The sequence below is a fragment of the Cornus florida genome, unplaced genomic scaffold (assembly GCF_030987335.1).
Source record: "Cornus florida cultivar Cherokee Brave unplaced genomic scaffold, ASM3098733v1 CherokeeBrave_3.0.0_Hap2_Chr08, whole genome shotgun sequence".
In the NCBI taxonomy this organism is placed as follows: domain Eukaryota; kingdom Viridiplantae; phylum Streptophyta; class Magnoliopsida; order Cornales; family Cornaceae; genus Cornus; species Cornus florida.
Genome location: NW_026775578.1, coordinates 46,938,518 through 46,963,460, shown reverse-complemented (window position 1 = coordinate 46,963,460; position 24,943 = coordinate 46,938,518). Strand labels below are relative to the sequence as shown.

Here is a 24,943-nt window from a genome sequence, read left to right as displayed (position 1 = left end):
AAAACAGAAACCACAAAAAAAAAAGGTTAGAAAGACGATCAAACAACACAAATCACCCTACTACCAACAATAACATGCCAAAATTCTGCCAAAAACATACAAAAATAGCATTTTAGCATAGAACCTGAAGTAAGAGTATCAACATAGCAAATAGTATCAGCATATTAGACCATTCGCCGAAACTACTTTTGTGCTTACTCGTACTCACAGAATACGTCAAACAGTTAGCTATGCAAGAAACAACTCCAGTTGCCCAGTAGAATGCCAAGTTTAGTTTCTAACTATTACAGTAATGAAACATCGGCCTAAAAGTAAAGTTTCTAATTATTACAGTGACGAAACACCAGCTCTTAGTCCAACCAGTAGAATGCTCTGCAAGGATTCAAGATACCATGAAATCAGTAACAGCAGCAAATAATAATTGAAAGAATATCAGTTTGCACATATAATCATTGAAAGAATATCATGCACGCGCACACACACATAACCAGAATAATAGCTACACTAGAGTCCAAACCCCATTTACTTCCAATCCTATAAAATTACAAGGAAGGAGCCGTACTAAAATTCCAACGATCTGCTTACAAACTAGCAAGAGCATTTTCCCTGAGATGAACCGATGCTAATCTGAACCTGATGGAGTAATTATTGGCCTGAATAAACTATTGAGGTAGATGCAAACTGCATTAATACACTTCTTAGTTCCAGAATTGACAAATTCAAATAATAGATTATGGACATTGATCCCTCAGCTCTGATGGTAAAGAGTTCTAAGAGGTCCTCCCTTCGATAGTAGTTTAAATTACAGAACTTCATCAAGAAACCCCATTCACCCCCACCCTACATTACATACTTCTTCTTTCCTTTTATTTTTATTTTTTTATTTTGGTGACAATTCCAGATTTGTAAGCTCTATTAAGAAGGTAATCTTTTGTATATTTCAAAAAATTGTAGGATGGCAGTTCAGTGTGTCATCCAGCGCATGGTAGGTTTGCTTAAGAATTGAAATATTTTTTTCAGGTTTTCAAGTCTCCATAAATGAAAGTTTAAGCTAGGAAATGAGGGCATAGGCAAGTAGAAGGTAGTCTGGACTGGAGGATACTATCAAATTTCAATTGTTGATGGCCAAAAACTTGCAATCCATCTGCACTAAATTCCCCACGTTCAAATTCATATTAAAAAATTGAGAAGATGCAACCTCCCCATTTTAATTCATGGAACTTCACATTATTTACAGGATTAATAAGAAGGCAGAAATAATACTAACAAGTGTGAAGGACAAAAACAACGCAATCAGGTAATTGGTAGTTCACTAAACAAACAAACTGGAAATCTAAAACCCATGAATGATCAATGCTTCATTTGAAATAGGTATCATAAAGAAAATTTGTCATCCAACAATAACAAGAACCCTTATCTAAAGTAGGTACAACTAAATCTGGAAAAAAAAAAAAAAAGAAAACAAGAAATTAAAAATATGATAAATGCTATATCTATAATGGGTATCATCTCAAAATTGTTGGTGAATGAAAAATGAAAAAAAATGGAACAAAGGATAGCATAAATATTTAGTCCACTAATAAGCTCTATAACAATCTGTACCTGTCATCCAATTCACGAAAGACCGACAAAACAAGGGAAAAAGAAAATAAATTTCTGTTTACCAACATGCATCACTGTGTCCTGTGTAATTTTTTATCAACCAAGAAAGCAGAATAACCAAACACTCGGTACTTATGAAGATTGAAGAACAAAATGCTATGGATATGCCCATCCATATATGCATATACAAATATATACACACTACATGTACTGCTAATTGAAAGCATTTTTGTTTCCCTTGACAACAATTACAAAGAGAGAGTCTCCTGATTGAAAAGGTCTTTGTTAACCTTAGCAACAATTACAAAAGAGGGGGAAAAAAAGGGGTGTATATAAATATAATTATATATATATATCACGTTTATATAGGAATACCTGAAAATTCATCCCGATATAACAGAAAAAATATTCATATCCGACAATAGGATTATAAAAATCATCTAGAAACAGCTAGACTTTCAAATGGAACAAAATTGAAAAATCAAACCAAATTTCTACTAAAATTTAGCTAGACTAGAAACACAAACCCTAATGCTAACAATAGGTTTTTCTAGACTGAAACACAAACCCTAATGCTAATTTTAGAGTGCTTTACAAGCTGGCAAACTAAGAAACAGATGACCAACAATTAGAGATGACAAACCCACAACAAAAACTATAGTTTTAGCATAATCAATATATGGTAGTCGCATATGAACAGAGAAGAAAGAAGCGTTGGGTTAGTTCGTAGAGTTTACGGAACATAAATGGGATACACTTGGAATTTCATTTTTACGTTCACATATATCAAGGGTACGGAAGGAATTAAGAAAGTTTCATTAAAGGAAAATTGGCTACCCATGTTTTCTGGGAAGAGCGTTTTGGGAAAGCCACAGCCCTCCAGCTTCCCTCAAATGCTCTTCTAGAAGGCCAAAGCTCTTTCTCCAAAACAAGCCAAACACTCTAAATATCAGCTTTGGGAGTTTAAAAAGCCAAAAGCGGCTTTTAAAAGCCAATCCAAACAGGGCATTAGTACTCAAATCCTCATTGATACTCTGGAGCACTGGTTGAAGGAGAACATTTGAAAACATGTAAGTCTTTCAATGCCTTTACTTTTCATTACTTCCCTCGGTAGGAGATTTCACTTCGAAGCGGAAGCTATTACCCTATGTGATAGCAGGAAGTTTGAAAACATAACTCCTTGTTCGACCCCCTCTGCAACAAACCACAAGTGTTCATGTAAGAAATGTGCACCTTCCAGCCTTTCTTTTTGAAACTGATTAGAGAGACCCGAAAAACCATGCTTTCAGGGACATACATATTTTGTATCTCAATCACTCGTCTAGTCTTGCCCCACTACTAAAGAGTTCGCTCAGACAGCCGATAGAGGCTCACTTAACCACCACAGTCTTAAAATTCCTTAAAAAGATTCTAACCGTTCGGAATTCCATTCCAAAACTTAGAGTATGCCCTTCAATGTCTCCGCCCCTATGCACTTTGCCAGATCAAGATAAGCCTTTTCGACTAAAAAAGGCATTACCCAAAGCCGAGAGCTGCCCTATTTTCAGTGTCCCGAAACTTGCCCTATCTATTGATACCAGGTCTACTGAGACTGTTGAGCCCATCAACCTTTGCAATAATTTATTCCCCAACAAAAAGTCAACAGACCTCACTTTGATGAAGAGGGAGATATGAACTACAAGGGTATGGATGAGATATCCTACCGAATGGTCTTATACACTTCAGCTAATGTCTGAGGAGGTCCACGAAGGAGCTGCCAGATGTTTGAAAGCACGAAAACGCCCACGTGAACAAACCCTGCTAAACAATCTTCGGTGAACCGTACCAACTCGGGGAATTCCTATCCCATCTCGCCTTTCTCTTTCAAGGCCGAACCCACTGATATACTTTGTTAGCCTGGACGGGCAAGCCCACAATGGAATTACCTGAAGAGCCTACTGTCATAAATTGCTAATGAATACCCGGTCCCCTGTCGCTGACAATTGAGTGTGGCATTACATGAAAGAGATTATCGACAAAGGATAAGATCTGAACGACTCTTGCTGCTGTATAAGGATGGAATAGTAAACAAAAAAAAAAATTGACAGATTTTGTTTGTGACAATATTGACAGATTTTGTTTGTGACAATAGGTTTTTCTAGACTTGAAACACAAACCCTAACGCTAATTACAAGCTCACAAACTAAGAAACAAATGACCAACAATTAGACATGAGAAACCAACAACAAAAACTATAGTTTTTAACATAATCAATATATGGTAGTCGCATCTGAACAGAGAAGAAAGAAGCTCTGGGTTAGTTCGTAGAGTTTACGGAACATAAATGGGATACACTTGGAATTTCATTTTTACATTCACATATATCAAGGGTACGGAAGGAATTAAGAAAGTTTCATTAAAGGAAAATTGGCTACCTGTGTTTTCTAGGAAGAGCGTTTTGGGAAAGCCACAGCCCTCCAGCTTCCCTCAAACGCTCTTCTAGAAGGCCAAAGCTCTTTTTTTTTATTAATTTTTTTTTTTTATAAGTCTAGAAGGCCAAAGCTCTTTCTCCAAAACAAGCCAAACACTCCAAATATCAGCTTTTGGGGTTTAAAAAGCCAAAAGCGGCTTTTAAAAGCCAATCCAAACAGGGCCTTAGTACTCAAATCCTCATTGATACTCTGGAGCACTGGCTGAAGGAGAACATTTGAAAACATATAACAGTCATTATTTGTTTTAAAGTCGGGGTAGAACTAATGAGTTTTATGAAAGTTCTAATATTTCTACAATAAGGTGCAGCATGCTCCCACCATTAATTGCTGGACCTAAATTACAGAACATACATATTCAAATGAAATCCCCACAAAAACCAAGAAAATATGAACTGAAAAAAAAAAAAAAAAAAAAAAAAACACTTAATATCTACCAAACTGTCAAATAAAATCAAGCAACAGACCCTGTTTGTGATGTCTATATTTTAAAAACATCGACCGAGAAGATTCAACAAACAGATGATCGGCAAAAATCCACATGGTTTTATTTGAGGTCAACTGCATGGTGCCTATATAGCATACACACATATATAATATATCCGGAAATGTCAAATTTTTTGATTTTCTAATATTCTTTGACTGTCTTCAATTACAATGAGGTTCGGAGTTTCCAAACTGAGAGGAAGATTTGCGTGCACAAGTGTTCTCTCTCTCTCTCTATATATATATATATATTGAACAATCAGAGAATATTGACATACAATCTGGAATGTGTCTTCGGAATTCAAAGCCCGACTCAGGGCAAAATGCTGTTTTTCGTCTGCCTTTGTTTTTGTTTGTCAATTCTTATTTTGATTTTGATTTTTATGTGCAAGGAATTCTAATAAACTTGATCTGAATGCTGGATCACCCTACTCTGCAATTCATGTTTATCTTCTGCAATTGCGTTGAGAACTAGTGTGAATGAAACTTACAATTGCTTTTAACCAAAAATTATAACTTCATTAGAACTTCCATTGATTATATATGTTATAGAACACACAACCAACAATGGCAGAAATAGGAGCTAAGCAATTAATATATAAAAAAAATAGAAGGAAATGAAACCACTAAAACGAATTTGTTCGAACCAGCAATGCACCTTTATGATCCCTTCCCATCTCAAGCACACATTATACCATTCTTAATCAAACCCACCATGGTTAGGAAGCATAAAAATTGTAGTATAGTAAAGAAATTACCAAGTAGGATGCCGTCAAACCTTGCCGTCGTCTTTGTCAACAATCTTCTGCAAGCTCCCAGTTGCCTCCTCATCAGTTGCCTTCTTCGCATCTGCCTTCTCAGCAGCTGCGAGGTTATCCATAAGCATCTACCAGGGAAAAAAAAACACAATTAATTAATGAATTAATAGACCAAGTTTGTCCTTGTATACAGTAATATACTATTACTTACCTGAGAAAGTATTGCAGCAACAACAACGAAGACATAAGCCGCGGACTTCACTACATGCCCATCATTTTTCTCAAAAAAAGTATCGACCATGCTGCTTCCGAAAAGCGCAAGTATTATTATCATCAGATCAGACTTAAAACGCCCATGAATGAAAAGGACATGATAGACAATGAAGAGAGTGGTGAAGGAACAGAGAAGGATATGGAAGATCAGCGATGTTTGGTAGATGAAAAGAAGAAATTGATAACCCATTATCGCCAGACCTGCGAGGAGCATCCAAACGAATCTATTGAGTCGGCGCTTAAGAAGATTTATGTAGGTGATGACACACGCAATAGTTGCTCCCGATCCACCGAATAACATCAGAAGAACCCTAGGCGCGTAGTAGATCGCTGTCTTGTTAGGGTTAGGTGCAATGGCGGAAAAGAGGGCGATGAACACATGAAACACCACAGCGGTACCGATCAGTGCTAATCGAGCGATCCTCGGGAGCGAGGGTTTGGATTTGCCTTCGAACAGAGTAGCAATTTCGAGCAGTTGACGATCCATTGCTTTGGAGAGGGAGTATGAGAAAATTGATGCGAGGGTTGAGAGAGAGAGGAATGCAGGTTATGATTCCAGTAAAAGTGACTGTATCGTTCATCTCCCAATTTTTGTCTTACTAAAACTCTAAGAATGGCTTCGTGAGCACGATTTATATCCAAAAAAAAACGAAGGTACCAAACATTTAAAACCTTTTTTTTTTTTCCCTCTAATTATAATTATAAATTAGAACCAAATATAAAATATTATATTTTTGTAGCTGTACTTGTAAAACGTTTTGATTTTTAATTTTGCTTAAGAATTCTACTTTGCCAATAAATACCTACAGTGTAAAAGTAAAAAATAAATAAATAAAAAATTGGAGCAATTTTAATTTCATAATGTATATTAAAAATATGTACAATTAAAGATTTTTAAAGACCCCACCTCCCAATGTGGATGAGGATTCTAGTGTTCTAAAAGGTGTTTGTGAGAGTATTTTGCAAATGTGAAATTACTAAACATAATATGAGAATTTTTATTTTATTTTTAGTAGAAGTGCCAATGTAGAAAATTGATTCATCACTTATTTTTAGATTTTCTCTTTAATATATATATATATGAATTTTGAGAATACTTTAGTATAATGGAGAAAAGGTTTCTAAAAGGTGCCAATGTAGAAAATTGATCACTTTTATTTTTTATTTATTTTATTTTTTATAACATTTTTTTTCTTTCTATTGGGGTAAGTTGAGAAAAATGGTTTTGTTGTATTTAAAAACTTGGAGTGAGTTATTCTTTAACTTATCATATTTTAAATCACAAAGTTATTCCTAAATAAGAGGTCCCAATCGAAAACTTAGACGTCTGAATTTAATTCTCACAAGACATAGAAATACCTAGACTTACATACCATGTGTAGTTTAGGAAGAATTGCACATGTTCAAAGTTTACAAAGCATTCAATAATTCAAAGTAACCCAGAAGGGTTGATTCTTTATTATCAACAATAACAAGAAAAATAATAATAATAACAAACTTAAAATGAAGAGAGAAATTGTTTTGCAAAGTGAGGGGTCTAATGTGTGTGTATATTTATATGTGTACTAATTTTGAGAATTGTTTTGCATGCAATGTGAGGGGTTTAATGTGTGTGTGTGTATATATTTATATGTATACTAATTTTGAATTTAAAGCTAATTTTTTAGTGGGGTAAATTAAATATGGTAATTTTGCATATTTACTTAATGCTCTCCTTCATGTATTTTTTTTTCAAATTAAAGGGGGAGATAAGTGGAGAAAACAAAAATAGAAAACATGAAAAAGGGCAAGAAGTAGAACTGTACTTTAAAGGGAAATTACAAAATTGCCCTGCTTTATTTTTAGTTTTTGACCTTGGAATTGTCCTTTTTATTTTTGTAGAAGATATGAGGAATAATTGTGTGGTTGGAAGTAAGAAAGAGAGGGAAGAAGCAACCAACTCACCAACAAGGAGTGAAAGCATCCCTTCTTACTTATTGCTTTAAAATGAATTTTGTTTGTCAAAATTAAATAGAAGAGAGAAGAAAAAGAAAAGAAAAAAAATTACTTTCAAAGATGTAACATCAATTTTTTTTTTTTAAAAAAAATAAAAAATCAATTTTAACTTTTAATAATTTATAAAATCACTTGTTAAATTATTTCATATATACTCCTATGATAAGAGGTTCTACTAGTATATTGGTAAACAAATATAGAGCTCTTGTTCTTTTCATTCCAACCAAAATATGTGCACAAACAACCAAAAAAAGAGCGGGAACAAAGTTTTTCTTCTCTATGATTCTTCTTCATTCATCCCTCGCCCTTTCCTTTTCACCCATTTTTCAATCCTTCCAACCAAACGAGGGACTTACTTGATTCTTGTCCGTTGGAGAAAAACCCTAGCTCAGTTCAAATGTGGACGCCCTTGCATAGGTCCTACTTCAAGCCCTAGTGGTGAAATAAAGTGTGATCCAATCATAATAGAAGGAAATCGTAAACAATTGTTCAAAGTGCACACACTCTCTCACATGAATTTGAACTCCCTCCGATGAATTTGAATGCTTGGATGAATTTGTTGTAAACTCATGGTGGATAATATATTGTCTGACTATTTAGATGGTAGCTTCTCATTCATAACAGTTCCACTTATGTTTTTCAGAAAATAGTTTTGGATGTTACAGCATTGATTGCCATTTATATAGAAACATGGCGGTTTTCAATTGGAATTTGGATCCAATACTTGCTGATTAGACTATGAAAAATTTCATCATTTCTTAATCTGATTGCTAGTTGATTTTTTTTTTTTTTTTTTTTTGTTGTCGTTGTTACTAAGCCAAGTTTGTGAGACTCGAAGCACATAAAGAATGGCTTATATCCAAATGGTAGAAGTGTCATTTGCCAGATTAGGGCCATCAAAGACCCAATTCATTCCAGGGCACTGATTGTGTATCACATCACCCATTATTCTATGCTGGAAGTTTTCTCACAACAGTGTGTTTATTTAATTCAAGTTTTGCACTGTTGTTTGGTTTAATTTGGAGCCTTTTCAGTTTCAGATTTATTGTTATTGTTGTTGGTTTCTAGCTACATCAGTTGAGGAATATTCTAGGAACCGAACTGTCCCAGACAAACTCCACCTTACCTCTCCCGGAACATCTAAAAAAGGAAATATTGAATGAATTGACTGTAAATTATGAGATTTTACTATCGCTTTCCCTCCCTCAAATAACCCTGCCAGTTCATGGAGGGCTGGGCTATCCTGACAATTATACTGCTGCTAATCTGATGCCCACCCCGCTTCATATTGTGCCGGATTGTATTGTTTCTTCAGAAAAATAGCCCCCCTTTCCCACTTCTGCTGATCTTATGCGGTCTGTGCTTCGTTTTATGATTCTATGATATATCCGGACCATAGACAAGCTTGGGAAAGCCAGCGAGACAGTGAAGGTTGCTCCTACCTATTTCCTGAATCACCTCATGCCTAAGTTGCTTGCCGTCCCAAATATCGACAAGTTGCTCATCTCATCAGGGAGCAGCGCAAGGTTCTTCCTCTATTGCACCTTCTAGTTTATCAATAGTTTTTATAAGAACGGCCCTTCTAATGTACAGGTGAATTTTGAATGAGTATGTGTTTTAAGTATAATTTTATCTTGGGGACTGTTTGTGTCGTATGCTTGGCGTGCATTATGTTGGTTTACCATCTTTTGCTGATGGGTGGTCTCTAGGAAATGGCAATATTTGTACAACTAGTACATTTTCATTTAGATGGCAAAGTGGCAAAAGTGCATCTCATGTTCTACAAGTTCTCACAAGCATGTGCAATCTAAAATGAGTTTGTGTTTGGATTAGAATTTTCATGCATCTATGAAGCAAATACGTAATGATCTGCTGGTTAGAATAATGAGATCCTATGTATATTAATGACTTTGTATTTTCTCTCAAGCATGTGCAATCTAAAATGAGTTTGTGTTTGGATTAGAATTTTCATGCATCTATGAAGCAAATAGGTAATGATCTGCTGTTTAGAACTTTGTATTTTCTCTCATGATCTACAAGATAAAAGGGTTTCATCTGACAAATTTTCATACAATGTTAGCTGTCTTTGCTCTCCCCCTTCCCTTCCTCCATGCATACTGATTTAGATATTGTTGTTCCACTTCTACCATCAGCGGTTTTATTCTTTTCTATACTTCTATGCGAATATTGCTTACCCTATGAGATCATTATTTACTGGGATTTTTATTTTTTTTATTTTTTTTCCTCTTTTGTAATTTTGCCAATCCCAAGTAGTTGGGAAAAGGGCTTGATTGATTGATTGTTGTTTCCTCTTCTGTAATTTAATGGCAGTCGATGAATCTATGCTTGTCATTTGTATGATCAAATTTACCAACCTAAGGAAGTTGAAGAGGTTAAAGTAGCTCCAAAGACACAGTCACATAAGATGAAAGAATATTAAGCAGCTGCATACTGTCTTGAAAGTGCTAAGCTACTTTGTATCCCATCTTTAAAGCACTTAGACATAGTTCCTTTGATTATCCTATATTAGTGTGATCTTGATTGTTATTCATTTTTGTTTCTCCATCTTGTTCGGTTCGTATAGGAGTGAAGCAGGTTTCTTGTTTTCATGTTTGCACTAAAAATGATCTTTTATAATGTATAATTCACAGTTCAAATAAAAGTAGGTCTTAGTGTCTAGCAACTGTTCAAATTTAAAAGTTATCTTGGGAACATGAATTGAAAATGTTGGAATCATGAAAACCGAGTGAATTTTTTATTTTTATTATTTGATAATTACTGTTGTTCTTGAAGAGTGATGCATTAAGGCCTGAATTTTACTCTGGAGACTTTGTCAAAGTCTCTTATATATTACTTCTAATTTTATCCTCTAACCTTTGTAGCCTTTTCTTTAGGTTCTGAAAAGATTCATAAAGGTTGACGAGGAATTGCGCTCACCAGTGACAAAATTAAGATGCACTTGTAGCTGAGGTGCGGGCTCATTGTTCTATGTTGATTTTTTGAAATTCTTTGGAATTAATTATTCATATGAAAATGACAAACTCGTATGGGATAGAGACAAAGACGACGATGAAGATGAAGAAAACAACAAAGGGATGATTGTATAGATATGTTTCTTTTTTCTAACTTTATGTCTGTGGTGCTTGAATTCCATATTTGTTCATTAATAGTTTTCAGATCAGCTTTTAGTACCTTTTTTTTTTGCAAGGGATTGCGGAGGGAATGAGGAGGCAAATTGATTATCAAGTAGGCTTGATATGGTGATACGCGAAAAGGTGTACTTTTCTTCAAAATTAGTAAACATACTACGAGTATTTAGTGGTCATGGCAAAAGCAAAGGTGCTAGTAGAAATAGTGGGACTAGCTGTGGTGATATTGAAATAATGGCAGTACTAGTCCAGTGGTATAGCTGCGCCAGTCAGTCCTTCAGCGGAGGTTTTGATATGTTCGATCCCAATCAACCCCAAGAACTCTCTTGTGCTATGATTGAATGGCGGAAATAATGAAATCTAACCCTAATTTTGTATTAATATGGGCCATATTGAATGTGCTAACACTAAGCAACATCATGTTTTTTGTTCAGAAAGACAATGTAGAGAAATGGCAGCATGATGTGCCGGAGGTTGTGTCGTTAGAACATTTTCCCGCAGAAAGTTCTCCAGATGTCACGAATGATGAGAGCGATGTGTCGTCCCCGGTGACTGATGACAGAAATCGTGATAGTGCTGTGGCAGCAGCAACTGCAGAAGCTGCTGTTGCAGCGGCTCAAGCAGCACCGAAGGTTGTTAGATTGGCCGGCTAAGGACGCCACTCCAAGGAAGAAAGGGCGGCTATTATGATACAGTCATATTACAGAGGCTGTCTGGCCACACATTAAGATGGAGTATTTGATAAAATTATGTGTTTTGTACATGTCAAAACATCGAATTTACGGTACTACACTATAGTCCAACATCAGGGTATGATGGAATTCGCCATTATGCAGAACAAGTGTGTGTCACAATCATATATAAGACGCTTTGTTTTGTGTGTACGTTCCACATTCATTGCCCCCGAGACCATTTGGATCCCACATTCAAGTTAGCGCGCAAAAAGCCATTCACATGTGGGAATGAATTTGTTGCATGTGTGTATTCTGCCATTGTGGGCACTCTTATGTCCCGATAGCATTATTTGGACAAAGAATGCTAATAATCCTCCTAATTTTAGCCCCTTGATTGGGTATTTATGTACTAATAGTTTGCACGCTCGACAAGCTTTACGTGCTCTGAAGGGATTGGTAAGGCTGGAAGCTCTAGTGAGAGGCCATAATGTACGCAAGCAAGCGCAGATGACAATGCGGTGCATGCAGGCATTGGTACGAGTACAGGCGAGAGTGAGAGCACGAAGGCTTCAATTATCCCACGAGAAGCTTTAGAAGAGAATTGGGGAAGAAGAAAGAAGAGGAGCAGAGAAAGAAGAGCAGAGGCAAAAGGAAGTTTGGGATGGCAGGCATCAGAGCATGGACAAAATCAAGGAAATACTCAGAGAAAACAGGATGCTTTGATGAAAAGAGAGAGAGCTCTTGCCTATGCATTCACTTACCAGGTAGGTTAGTTATCTTTCAAAAAAAAATATCCTGAAAAGCCACAGTTGGGTTGGAACTGGCTTGAGCATTGGATGGCTTCACAACCATACCATAACGGTCACTTAGAGCCAGCGGATGGCTCATTTGTCTCACCAACTACCACTGATAGCATGTGTGAGAAGACAGTAATAGCACTGGGCCAACAGAATGTCAATATGGGCCGACTTATTTTTGATCCGGCCGAGCCAGGTCCACATCCGGCCTGACAACGATATGTGGGCTTGGACAGTGTTCCGAGCTACATGGCTCCAACTAAATCGGCAGAGGCCGAGTGAGAAGTCAAAGCTCACACATGCAACCTGCCTCGTCGATGGCCCAATGGAACCCATGGACAAGGAAAGGAACGGGTATAGGGTCGGGCTGTCACTCGTCAAGTTCGGGTGCAGGTTCTGTAACTTATCAGGCTCCGGGAAGCCCAAGCCCAAAAGGCAGTGGAATGTGTATTCGGGCTAAATGGGTTGCAGGCTACGGCCCAGATTCTGGTGGACGCTACCACAGGCCTCTGCCTTTGGGAGGTCATAGTTGGGAACATAATTTCAATTGATTGTGTGTTAAAAATAGTAGTTAGTGTGCTATATTCATAAGTTTCCTATAGGTTGGATGCATTTTCATTTAACTCCATATGTAATGATATTTTCTATGGCCTATTATAATCTTGCTTTGGACAATTTTCTTGATTTTGTAAAGGTCATTATTCAATGCTTGTTATATATTGGTCACTCTGTTTGGAACCAAAAAATAATTATAATCTTGCCTTGGACAATTTTCTTGATTTTGTAAAGGTCATTATTCAATGCTTGTTATATATTGGTCACTCTGTTTGGAACCAAAAAATAAAATGTAATTCGTCTCTTGGGGCATTCCCCCAGGAACACAATCGGCAACCTTAACATTAAAATTATACTTGGGGCATTCCACCAAGAACAAAACGTACTAATCATATGAACTCACATCATTCCGTGCCTAAAAGCACCTAACAAACACCGCTTATGCAATAATTTTACGTCATAATATGTTGCACCACCAATCTAAATGCAGCACAAAACCAAGGCACAAGATCCGAATTTCACAAATCCCACAATTAAATCCACCGAGCACAAAGAAACCAAAAAAAATGTCAGAAATACAAACACCACAAACAACCCTACTACCAACAATAACATGCCAAAATTCTGCCAAAAACATACAAAATAGCATTTTAGAATAGAACCTGAAGTAAGAGTATCAACATAGCAAATAGTAACAGCATATTACACCATCCGCTGAAACTACTTTCGTGCTTACTCGTACTCACAGAATACATCAAATAGTTACCCATCATTTTAATGCCTAGTTTAGTTTCTAACTATTACAGTAATGAAACGTCGGCCAACAAGTAAAGTTTCTAATTATTACATCAGCACTTAGAGAACGCCCCTATCTAAAGTAGGTACAACTAAATCTGAAAAAAAAAAAAAAAAAAAAACATGAAAACAACCCCATATGATAAATGCTATATCTATAATGGGTATCATCTCAAAATTGTTGGTGAATGAAAAATGAAAAAAAAAATGGAACAAAGGATAGCATAAATATTTAGTCCACTAATAAGCTCTATAACAATCTGTACCTGTCATCCAGTTCACGAAAGACCGACAAAAGAAGGGAAAAAGAAAATAAATTTCTGTTTACCAACATATATCACTGTCTACTTTGTAATTTTTTATCAGCCAAGAGAGCAGAATAACCAAACACTCGGTACTTATGAACATTGAAGAACAAAATGCTATGGAGATGCCCATCCATTTATGCATATACAAATATATACACACTTTATGTAATGCTAATTGAAAACACTTTTGTTTCCCTTGACAACAGTTACAAAGAGAGTCTCCTAATTGAAAAGGTCTTTGTTTCCCTTGGCAACAATTACAAAGAGAGGACAAAAAAAAAAAAAAAAACAGGGGATATATATATATATATATATATATATATATATATATATATCACGTTTATATAGGAATACCAGAAAACTCACCCCGATATAACCAAAAAAATATTCATTTCCAACAACAGTATTATAAAATATCATCTACAGACAGCTAGACTTTCAAATGGAACAAAATAAAAAAATCAAACCAAATTTCTACTAAAATTTAGCTAAACTTGAATCACAAACCCTAACGCTAACAATAGGTTTTTCTAGACTTGAAAAACAAACCCTAACGCTAATTTTAGAGTGCTTTACAAGCTGGCAAACTAAGAAACAAATGACCAACAATTAGAGATGAGAAACCCACAACAAAAACTATAGTTTTAACATAATCAATATACGGTAGTCGCATTTGAATAGAGAAGAAAGAAGTGTTGGGTTAGTTCGTAGAGTTTACGGAACATAAATGGGATACACTTGAAATTTCATTTTTACATTCACATATATCAAAGGTATGGAAGAAATTAAGAAAGTTTCATTAAAGGAAAATTGGCTACCCATGTTTTCTAGGAAGAGCGTTTTGGGAAACCCACAGCCCTCCAGCTTCCCTCAAAGGTCAAAGCTCTTTCTCCAAAACAAGCCAAACACTCTAAATATCAGCTTTTGGGGTTTAAAAAGCCAAAAGCGGCTTTTAAAAGCCAATCCAAACAGGGCCTTAGTACTCAAATCCTCATTCATACTCTGGAGCACTGGTTGAAGGAGAACATTTGAAAACATATAACAGTCATTATTTGTTTTAAAGTTGGGGTAGAACTAATGAGCTGTACAGTTCTACATAAGGTGCAGCATGCTCCCACCATTAATTGCTGGACATGTTTTCTAACACTTTTTTTTTGGATTCCTTTATTAACTCAAGAAACTACAATAGAGAACAAGAGGAATCACCCTCAACTTTATCTATGACAAAACTAACCGCCTATCTAAATCACCACCAAAACAACAAAACTCAACAAACATTTCCAAAACCCACACACAATAAACAAAAAAACAAAAACCAAAGCAGGAGCAAGATGAGCCCTGTGGGATCAACACCCTCTATATAATCCTGTCTTACAAAGATTCATACTATTGCAAGTGGTAAATAAACTGACACAACATTGTCCCACATTGGTTTTGAGTTATAAATGATTACATATGAGACTCTTATAAAACTATAGACCTAAATAAATATTAATCACACATTTCTCGTCCTTTTGGCTAACAATTTTCAGTCTTTTGGCTAAGATCAAGAGTAGTACTAAATTTTTTTTTAGGTTGGCCTTTTGGTTAACCTTTCTCGCCCTTTTGGCTAAGATTAAGTGTAGTATTAAGTGTGCAAAGAGTTTCAGTGTTTATTTATTTATATAGAAAAATATTTATTAATTGATATAAAAATAGTTTCTATAAAATTCTAAAATTTACCTAATAAAATCAAACACAATAAAATATTTATTAATTGATATAAATAGAATAGTTATTTTTTATTGATAATTATTACAATATAATCGGTCCGGCCCAGTTATGATTATGTCATTATCAGAAGGAGGAAGGAATATAGAAATTGAGAATTCTATAAATCCAGAATTCCAGTTTCAGTATTTATTTATTTATATAAAAAAATATTTATTAATTGATATAAAGAGAGTTTTTCACAAATTAGCTTTTATTATAAATTTTTTAATAAAAGAAAATCTAATTAGATAAGAATTATTAATATAAATTTTTTTATTAATTGATATAAAAATAAAATAATTTTTCTAAAACTCTACCACAAATTATCTTTTATTATGAGTATCTTAATAAAATTAAATATAATATGCAAAATATATTTAAAGAAAATAAAATAATTTATATAAAACTCTATTACAAATTATCAATTTTATTTTCAATAAAATTCTAACACACACTAGACAAAGATATATTTAAAAAGTTTCTATAAAATTCTAACATAAATTATCTATTTATTATGAGTTTTTTAATAAAAGGAAATCTAATTAGACAAGTATTATTAATATAAAAAATTATTTATTAATTGATATAAAAAAAGTATTTAAAAAGTTTCGATAGAACCCTAACACAATATAGAGTTTTAGTATTTCAGTATTTATTTATTTATATAAAAATAAATTTATTAATTGATATAAAAATAGTTTTTATAAAAATAGTTTCTATAAAACTCTAGAAATTACCTAATAAAATCAATCACAATAAAATATTTATTAATTCATATAAAAAGAATACTTATTTTTTATGGATAATTATCACAATATAACAGGCCCAGCCCAGTTATGATTATGTCATTATCAGAAGAGAAAACATGTTATCATCCCAAAAAAAAAAGAAGCCTATAAAAAGAGGGATGGAAAAAGGAGGAAGTGGTACAGAAATTGAGAATTCTAGAAATCGAAAGTAAAATATAGAAACTTTGCCAAAGAGTTTCAGTATTTATTTATTTATTTATATATCAAAAATATTTAATAATTGATATAAAAAGAGTTTTTCACAAATTAGCTTTTATTATGAATTTTTTAATAAAAGAAAATCTAATTAGACAAGAATTATTAATATAAAAAATATTTATTAATTGATATATAAAATAAAATAATTTTTCTGAAACACTACCACAAATTAGCTTTTATTCTGAGTTTCTTAATAAAATTAAATCTAATTAGACAATGATATATTTAAAGAAAATAAAATAATTTCTATAAAACTCTGTCACAAATTATCTATTTTATTTTCAATAAAACTCTATCACACTAGACAAAAATATATATATTTAAAGAGTTTCTATAAAATTCTAGCACAAATTACCTATTTATCTATTCATTAAGAGTTTTTTTAATAAAAGGAAATTTATATAGACAAGTATTATTAATATAAAAAATTATTTATTAAGTGATATAAAAAAAGTATTAAAAAAGTTTTTATAAAACACTAACACAATATAGACTTTTAGTATTTCAGTATTTATTTATTTACATAAAAAAATATATTTATAAATTGATATAAAAATAGTTTTTATATAAATAGGTTCTATAAAACTCTAAAAATTACATAATAAAATCAATCACAATAAAATATTTATTAATTAATATAAAAAGAATAGTTATTTTTTAAGGATAATTATTACAGTATAACAGGCCTGGCCCAGTTATGATTATGTCATTATTAGGAGAGGACACATGTTACCATCTTATTAATTCAAGAAAATTATAAATATAGGCATAGAGAAAGGAGGAAGGTGTACATAAATTGAGAATTCTAAAAATCCAGAATAAAATAGAGAAACTCTGCCAAAAATATTTATTAATTGATATAAAAAGAGTTTTTCGCAAATTAGCTTTTATTATGTATTTTTTAATAAATGAAAATCTAATTAGACAAGAATTATTAATATAAAAAATATTAATAATTAATATATAACATAAAATAATTTTTTTGAAACTCTACCACAAATTAGCTTTTATTGTGGGTAGTTTAATAAAATTAAATCTAACTAGACAATGATATATTTAAAGAAAATAAAATAATTTCTATAAAACTCTATCACAAATTACCTATTTTATTTTCAATAAAACTCTATCACACTAGACAAAGATATATTTAAAGAATTTCTATAAAATTTTAACACAAATTACCTATTTACCTATTTATTATGATTTTTTAATAAAAGAAATTTAATTAGACAAGTATTATTAATATAAAAAATTATTTACTAATTGATATGAAAAGGGATTTTAAAAGAGTTTCTATAAAACTCTAACACAAATTACCTATTTATCTATTTATTATCATTTTTTTAATAAAATAAAATCTAAAAGAATTTATTACTTTGCAAAAATCAAATATTTTAGTATTAAAATAAAAAATTATTAATTAATAAAAAAATAAAATATAAATACTTTAATATTAATGTAAAAACCTAAAAGAATTTATTACTTTACAAAACTCAAACTCTACCACCAATTTCAAAATACTTCAATATTTATTTATTAATTTTAAAAAATATTTATTAATTAATATAAAAAAAGTTACAAAAAAATGCAATTTTTTTGTTAGGTTTATCGTTAGAAGCTTCAAATCCACCATTAGAAAAAAAAATATGAAAATAAAAATTCTATAAATTACAAAACATTCACCATGCCTTTTCTTAGTAAATATATATGTGACAAGTCTAGATGTTGTAGCTAGCAAGGTTTACAAGTAATACATTTTTTTACCAAATTTAAAATTTTATAGTAAAAAATGTTGATTCAAATTACCATTAATAAGCATAAATCGGTACCATAAAAAAAAAAAAAAAAAATTGAGGGGGGCCAGCTTTAAATTTTCTATACAAAATTCCATTAATAGTCATAAATTAGTAACATTAATGAAGTTTAGAGAAAAGTATGGGTACATGGCCCCTCCCTCCACCAAACTCCTTGGTATAGCAATGGGGCGGTTTGGGATGGGAATCTCATTCCCCATCTCCATTTTTTGTTTAACTTTTTTATGTTCATAAACGCCCCAAAGTTCATCGGGTTTTTCAAAACAGCCCCATCCCGTCCCCATTTACATAATTGGTTTCTCAAAATTGCCCTTAAACAAGGCGGACCCTCCAGGGTGAGGATTTTTGTCATTCATATTCGTTGTTCTCTTTTTTTCACAAGGGTTAAGACATGACACGAAATGAAGGCTCCTCCCTCGTGCCCCAAAACCTGGTTTTTTGAAACAGCCCCCATCCCTGTCCCCATTTACCCCAAGCAGGGTGAGGCAGGGTGGCCCCGCCAGGGTGAGGATTTTTGCTATCCCTACTAACTCCATAATAACCCTTTTAGAAATCTCGTTTCGCCCATTGTTTTTGTTAGAATATATTGTTAGCATATATTGTAGAATATATACGCTAAGAATATATAATAGCAATATATTCTAACAGTTTATAAGTTGCATCATATGGATTCATTATTCACAAAATAATATCACCATTTATGTAAGTAGGGCTGGACTTGATTTGCGATGGCTTTTGAGGTCTCCTGCCATCACTTGAATGGCTTGAAGCTAGTGAGGTGATTTTGAGGGGTGATTCTGAGGGTTTTTTTTTTTTGTTTTGAATTTCAAAGAAAAAACTATTCCAAGTTGTTTTTACTTCAGAATTATTTTGTATATTAATGAGTATGTTTTATTTTTTAATTTTTTCCTGGCAACCGAAACTCCATTACATAACAAGATTACAAAAGCCTTCTTTGCCCACTGCAAGAATATCAACATCAGAAACAACAACATAGCATACATGAGGTGAATCCTTAATGCTTAAATATTAGCCTAGTCAAATGGAACTTTGTCGACAACAGAAATTTAACTCCATCAGATGATTCATTGTAGGCTGCGAAAGGCCACCAACAAGATAAGCACAGTGGACGTGAGCTGCAAGATTAGTCCAATACCCATAACAGAAATTCAACTTCATCAGATGGTCCCCTATTATAGACTCACACACAAGGGTTGAAAAAGGGTCTTAACCCACCAAAGACGTGGGCTGAAAAGAGTCAACCCAATCAGGTGGGTATATTATATGGATGGTTTAACGAGGTTAAGTTTTTTTCCTTAACCTTACCTAGTTAACAGCCTTCAAATTTGTAATTATCATCTCAAGGGCTCTTAAAGAAAGAATGTCATGACGGGGTCAAATATATGCCAAGTTAAATACACATGAGGAGATTGAAGGGAAAGCTCAATTAAGAGGATTCGCTCTCTTATTTGGCAGGGCTTAACGTCATATAACGCGAAAATAAGCTAAGCCGAACACAACACATGATTTTAAACTAATTTGATAGGTTATTTGCCCCGTTTTCCCTGAGGTGACGTTTTCTTTTTCCCACTGATTCCTGATTTTCGGTTTCACCCGACCAAGGAAGAATTCTTTTGGCATTGTCTCAAGCTTAAAGTCCGAGGCAAACCCTTCTGATTCGATGCGATCTACAGCAATTCCGAAGTTTTGACGATCTGTAGCAAGCTTTTGACGAGTTTGATCAATAGATTTCACTGATTTCTCAATTCCAAAAATAAGGGAATTTCATGAACAGACTTCACTTTCACTCTTTTATATCGCATCTGAGTTCTAACTTACACTTTTAGTACAATATATGAATTTAACAATATGTTTTTTCCAGTGAGATATCAATTTTTTTTTTTTCCTTCTATATTATATTTATTCATTTTTATGTCGTGATAATACATTAGTTATAATCCATAAGTTGATTGGTACAATAGACGGTCACACATCCAAAATTTATTACAGTAAATTTATTAGTTTAACTTCTCTTGAAATTTGACCCGTGTTTAACGATATCTTGAAATTTCAAAAATGGCCAATATACTATTTTCTTGTGTTAAAAGATCTCAATAACTTTATATTTTGACATAAAATAACAAAAATACCATGAAATGCAAAATATCAATTTTCATACCAATTTTTATTATTAAATTTTACAAAAATACTGTACATTTTACTTGGTTTGTAACTCAGAGAACAATTTTATGTTTTCGGAAAACTGTTCAAAAAATTCTTATTCAATTTTCTGAAAACTCAGTTATAAAATGACTTGTTTTCAGATAACTGTCTTTTTATGTACTATGAATTCTTAAAAACTATTTTCAAATGTACAAATCAAATAAGTGCATAGTATTTACAAGAAGGGAAAATAAAAAAAGGGTAATAGAGTTTTTTGGTTTGATAATTTTTTTTTATTCAATTAAATTATAGTACAAAGATATTTTACATTTAGAGAAGGTCAAAATAATAAAGGCTGCTCTATAATCTCGTAGGGTCCGCTTGGTTAGACGGAAAATTATGATGGAAAGTGAGAGTGAAAGAAAGTAAAAGAAAGGAAAAGGAAATCAAGTTTCCATCATGCAGTTGGTTAGCAACAATTTTTTTCAAGAAAGTTGTGAGAAACTACTATTTTATAAGTTTGGAAATCATGAAAGTGAAAAGACTCTTTTGAGACATTGCTCTATTTTCAGAATTATGAATAAAATTAAAATTTTAAGTACAAAATGAAACAATGAATATGATATTTAAAAATTTTATATATGATTATAGATACAAGTTTAATTAATAAAAAATTTTGTTCCAAAAAATATTTAGGAAAAAAGAATGAAGTTAATATATATACTTTTAGTTATAGAAAAAATAAAAGTTCAGCCTAAACGAAATGCAATGCTTCAACTAAATTAGTTTGATACATCTAATATATGTAAAATTAAAATTAAATTAGTTTGGTACATCTAATTACTTAGAGTCCTAAAACTGAGAGAAGTCTATGTATAAAAAGTTATATGTCTGAATTAAATTGTAAATTATGCGTAGAGACACTAATTCTAATTTTTCACCCAACACTTTGCTTAGATTTACATATATATATATATATCATTCTAAATCATTATTAATTATGGAAAGAAAAAAATATAATAAAATTTTAATTTTGTATGTACGTATAAAACAATATACAATTAAAATAGTATTACATTATTATATAAGTAATTTACAATAGAAGAGAACTGACCTATTAATGAAGTTTGTGCAGAAAGTGGCATTGGCATAATAGGAAACTAAAATACGAAAGCGTCACTTTAACAGGAAAGTTCCTGTGTTTTTTGCGAGAAACATTTTGCGGAAAATTAAGCGGTTGCGAGAAAATTATTCACACTAACCAAACTCCTAAGGCTTTGTTTGGTTAGGCGGAAATAGCTAGAAAAGAAAAGAAAGAGAAAATTTTTAAACTTTTTTAAAGTTTGGATAGACAGAAAGAGAATCGAAATGGAAAATTTAGTTTCCCGTGTGGAGTATTTTCCCCTAAAAATTTTTCCTCAAAAAACATGCGAAAATTTTATTTTCGTGTGAAAGAATTGCCTATTTATTTGCAGTTCATATTTTACCCAACAGTTTTATCGTTGCAAAGTTCTCTCCAAAGGTAAGTTCTCTCTCAACGTTTATCTGGGAACGCAAATTAGACAGATAGAATTTATATTCTTTTAATTATGTGTTCTATATTGCAATTCTAGCCATGTACTCATAATCCCAAATCATACTAAAATCACAATTTTTTATAATTAGGGATGCTATTTTAACGATTTCTTTCGTTCCAAATATATACCCAGTATCCAATATATATATATATATTGGATATTGGGTATATATAGACCCATTATCCAAATCATACTAAAATCATAATTTTTTATAATTAGGGATGTTATTTTAACGATTTCTTTCATTTCAAATATATACCCAGTATCCAATATATATATATATATAAATATATATATATATATATATATATATATAGTATGATATAGTAGATTGTGTACAACATACTGGATGTGTTACAGTAGAAAAGGGGATTGAAATATGAAAGATTACAGACAATATGAATACTGAAGCCTGAGTTCTCTCTCAAACGAAGCCTGATTGTACTGAAATTGAACCCTGCTTTTATAGCCAAGCTTTGCCACTGTTCGGGGATGCTTCAGCTTGAATCTCAGCTTTTGAAAAGTGACTTTTGCCTTTGACTGTAGATGAATAGTAAATTTTATTGTGAATGAACAGTATCTTGTCGGGGTACTGTAGCAACAGTGATGCTGCCAACATTTACTGTTGAAATAGTGACCTTGACTGGTTATGTGGCTTTCTTGACTTTAACTGTAGCAAATAGTAACTTTGACCAAATAGTGACTTTGACTTGTTACTGTAGCAATGGTGACTTTTGTAAAATCCTCAGTAAGGGTCGTCGTAGGGATTTTGACTATCTTGGAATACGGAATCATTATATAGGTTGGTAACTGGGTAACTGGATTCATCAGTAGCGGAGGTATCATTTGCTCCTTCTTCTTCTTGTGACATCTCTTGAATGCGAGTAGTTAAATCTGCTGCTATTTTTTTGAGTGAATCTAACTCTGATTTGGATTTGTGTGACTTGGAAGTAGTGATGGAGGCTAATTGTTTTGGCTGAGTGACTTATTGTGCCGGAGGAGTGACTCTGACTGGAGCTGGGGAGTCTGGAAATTCTTTTTTAATGTAATCAAGAATTCTGGCGATTTTGAAAGCATCCCACCATTTGACATAGTGGCGACGAATTACTGTATTTTTTGAATGTCATATAACTATTTGAAAATCCAGGGGACTTTGTACTTACAAGAAAAGAGGAAGAGAATTGGGAACTGGGAGTTGTGTTTACTGACTTTGTAAATGGTGTGGAAATATGTGACTTGATTTGGTAGAGTAGGAGGGAGGATTTCTGGAATAGAGCCAAAGCATGACCTCCATTTAAGAAACCAAGTAGGAATTGGTGCTTTGTAGTTAAACTTGTTGTCAAAACAAAGAAACCATGAATGGGTGAATGATGGATTTTGGTGAAGTAGAATAACTGACCAAGCTGTTATGTAGTCATGATAATTGTAGGAATAGTCATGATCAGGTAATGGTTTGGTTAATGCTGGGTGGGATCCCCATTCGTCTAGAGACATGATATCGGATGATGTAGAGGGAATGGTACATGACTTTTTTGGAGTTGTTTTTATCATAAATTGGGTTAATCCGGATAAAATGAGCAGAATATAAAATATTCTTGTAGAATTGTAGGGACTTGAAGGGCTGACTGGCACAGTAATGGAGATTAGGAGGGAAATAAGCTTTGACTAAATCTACAGGGTCGGTGAGGTGACTCAGGGAATGCTTTATATAGAACAGAGAGGAAAAAGGTTTTTCCATATAATCACTGGGTGACTTTGGGTAATTAGGTATTTGTGACTGGGATTTGGTGGAGTCTAAGTAGGGATCTGGAGTGGGATTAACTAAGGCTGATCTGTAAGTAGTAGGTGTAGCAAATGAATAGAATCTGTTAGTAACTGCTAAGGCAGAGGATTGGGACTGGGTTTGTGATCTGGTGATTGGTGCTTTGTCGGAGCAAATATTAGATGGTTTAACTAATTGGGGCCTCTGGGGAGGCTGTCTGCCCACCATCAGATTTCTGCAAGAATTCCCTTGTAAGAAAATCTGGAATAGAATTGTGACTTCCCTTAATATATTCGATGTCAAAATCAAATATGCTTAAAATAGCTTGCCAACGAGCAAAAAATTGTTTAGAAGCAATATTTTTAACATCTTTTTCTAAAATATATTTTGCACTTTGACAATCAACTCGGACCAAAAATTTTTGATTTAAAATATCATCTTGAAATTTACTAATGCATAAAAAAATAGATAAAATTTCTTTTTTAATAGTACTATAATTACTTTGTACTTTTGTCCAAACATCGGAATGATATCGAATCAATTGTTCGGGAGCATTTGGACTGACTCTTTGCTTGGGGATGCCGCCATAACCAATGTCAGAGGTATTAGTTTCAATTATTTTGAAAGAATCAGTAGTTGGAATACCAAGACCCTAATGACTTGACATAACGTTTAATGGTTTTAACTAAATCAGTATGGACAGAGGTCCATGGAGGAGGATTACTTTGGAGACGTTTAAAGAGGGGCTTACAATGTTTGCGAAGATCTTTGTAGAAGTCAACAATGTAATTTAAAGATCCTAAGAAGCGCTGGAGTTGGGACTTATCTAAAATCTGGTCTAGGAATTTTTCTATAAATTGAACAGATCTATTAATAGGACAAATCTGGCCTTGATAGATATGGTAACCTAGAAACCGGATATTGGTTTGGAATAATTTGATTTTTGTAGTAGAAACAATAAGACCATTCTTTTGAATTGTTGCCAGAAACGATTTCAGATGTTTCTAG

The 24,943-nt window shown here is 33.0% G+C and overlaps 2 protein-coding genes and 1 pseudogene across 2 annotated transcripts; 2 read left to right on the top strand and 1 right to left on the bottom strand.

Moving 5' to 3' along the window:
- Positions 1–83: 83 nt before the first annotated feature.
- LOC132271606 (uncharacterized) lies at positions 84–6,202 on the bottom strand. The gene is made up of 3 exons (XM_059773044.1): positions 5,526–6,202; positions 5,315–5,442; positions 84–372 (listed from the first exon to the last, which is right to left on the bottom strand). Exons 1-2 carry the CDS (start codon positions 6,072–6,074, stop codon positions 5,329–5,331), a joined length of 663 nt encoding a protein of 220 aa, XP_059629027.1. The 5' UTR covers positions 6,075–6,202; the 3' UTR covers positions 84–372; positions 5,315–5,328.
- Positions 6,203–10,983: 4,781 nt separating this feature from the next.
- On the top strand, positions 10,984–11,669 carry LOC132268632 (protein IQ-DOMAIN 21-like). The gene has a single exon (XM_059769455.1). The coding sequence runs from the start codon at positions 11,073–11,075 to the stop codon at positions 11,382–11,384; it is 312 nt and encodes a 103-aa protein (XP_059625438.1). The 5' UTR covers positions 10,984–11,072; the 3' UTR covers positions 11,385–11,669.
- Positions 11,670–11,678: 9 nt separating this feature from the next.
- On the top strand, positions 11,679–12,803 carry LOC132268631 (protein IQ-DOMAIN 21-like; annotated as a pseudogene).
- The last annotated feature ends 12,140 nt before the right edge of the window (positions 12,804–24,943 follow it).

Bases quoted from the DNA above. Each gene is read 5' to 3' on its own strand.
- LOC132268632 (XM_059769455.1), top strand. From the start codon at position 11,073: ATGGCGGAAATAATGAAATCTAACCCTAATTTTGTATTAATATGGGCC.
- LOC132271606 (XM_059773044.1), bottom strand. From the start codon at position 6,074: ATGGATCGTCAACTGCTCGAAATTGCTACTCTGTTCGAAGGCAAATCC. The intron at 5,443-5,525 runs GTAAGTAATAGT...TTTCCCTGGTAG, and splicing joins TTGCTGCAATACTTTCTCAG to ATGCTTATGGATAACCTCGC.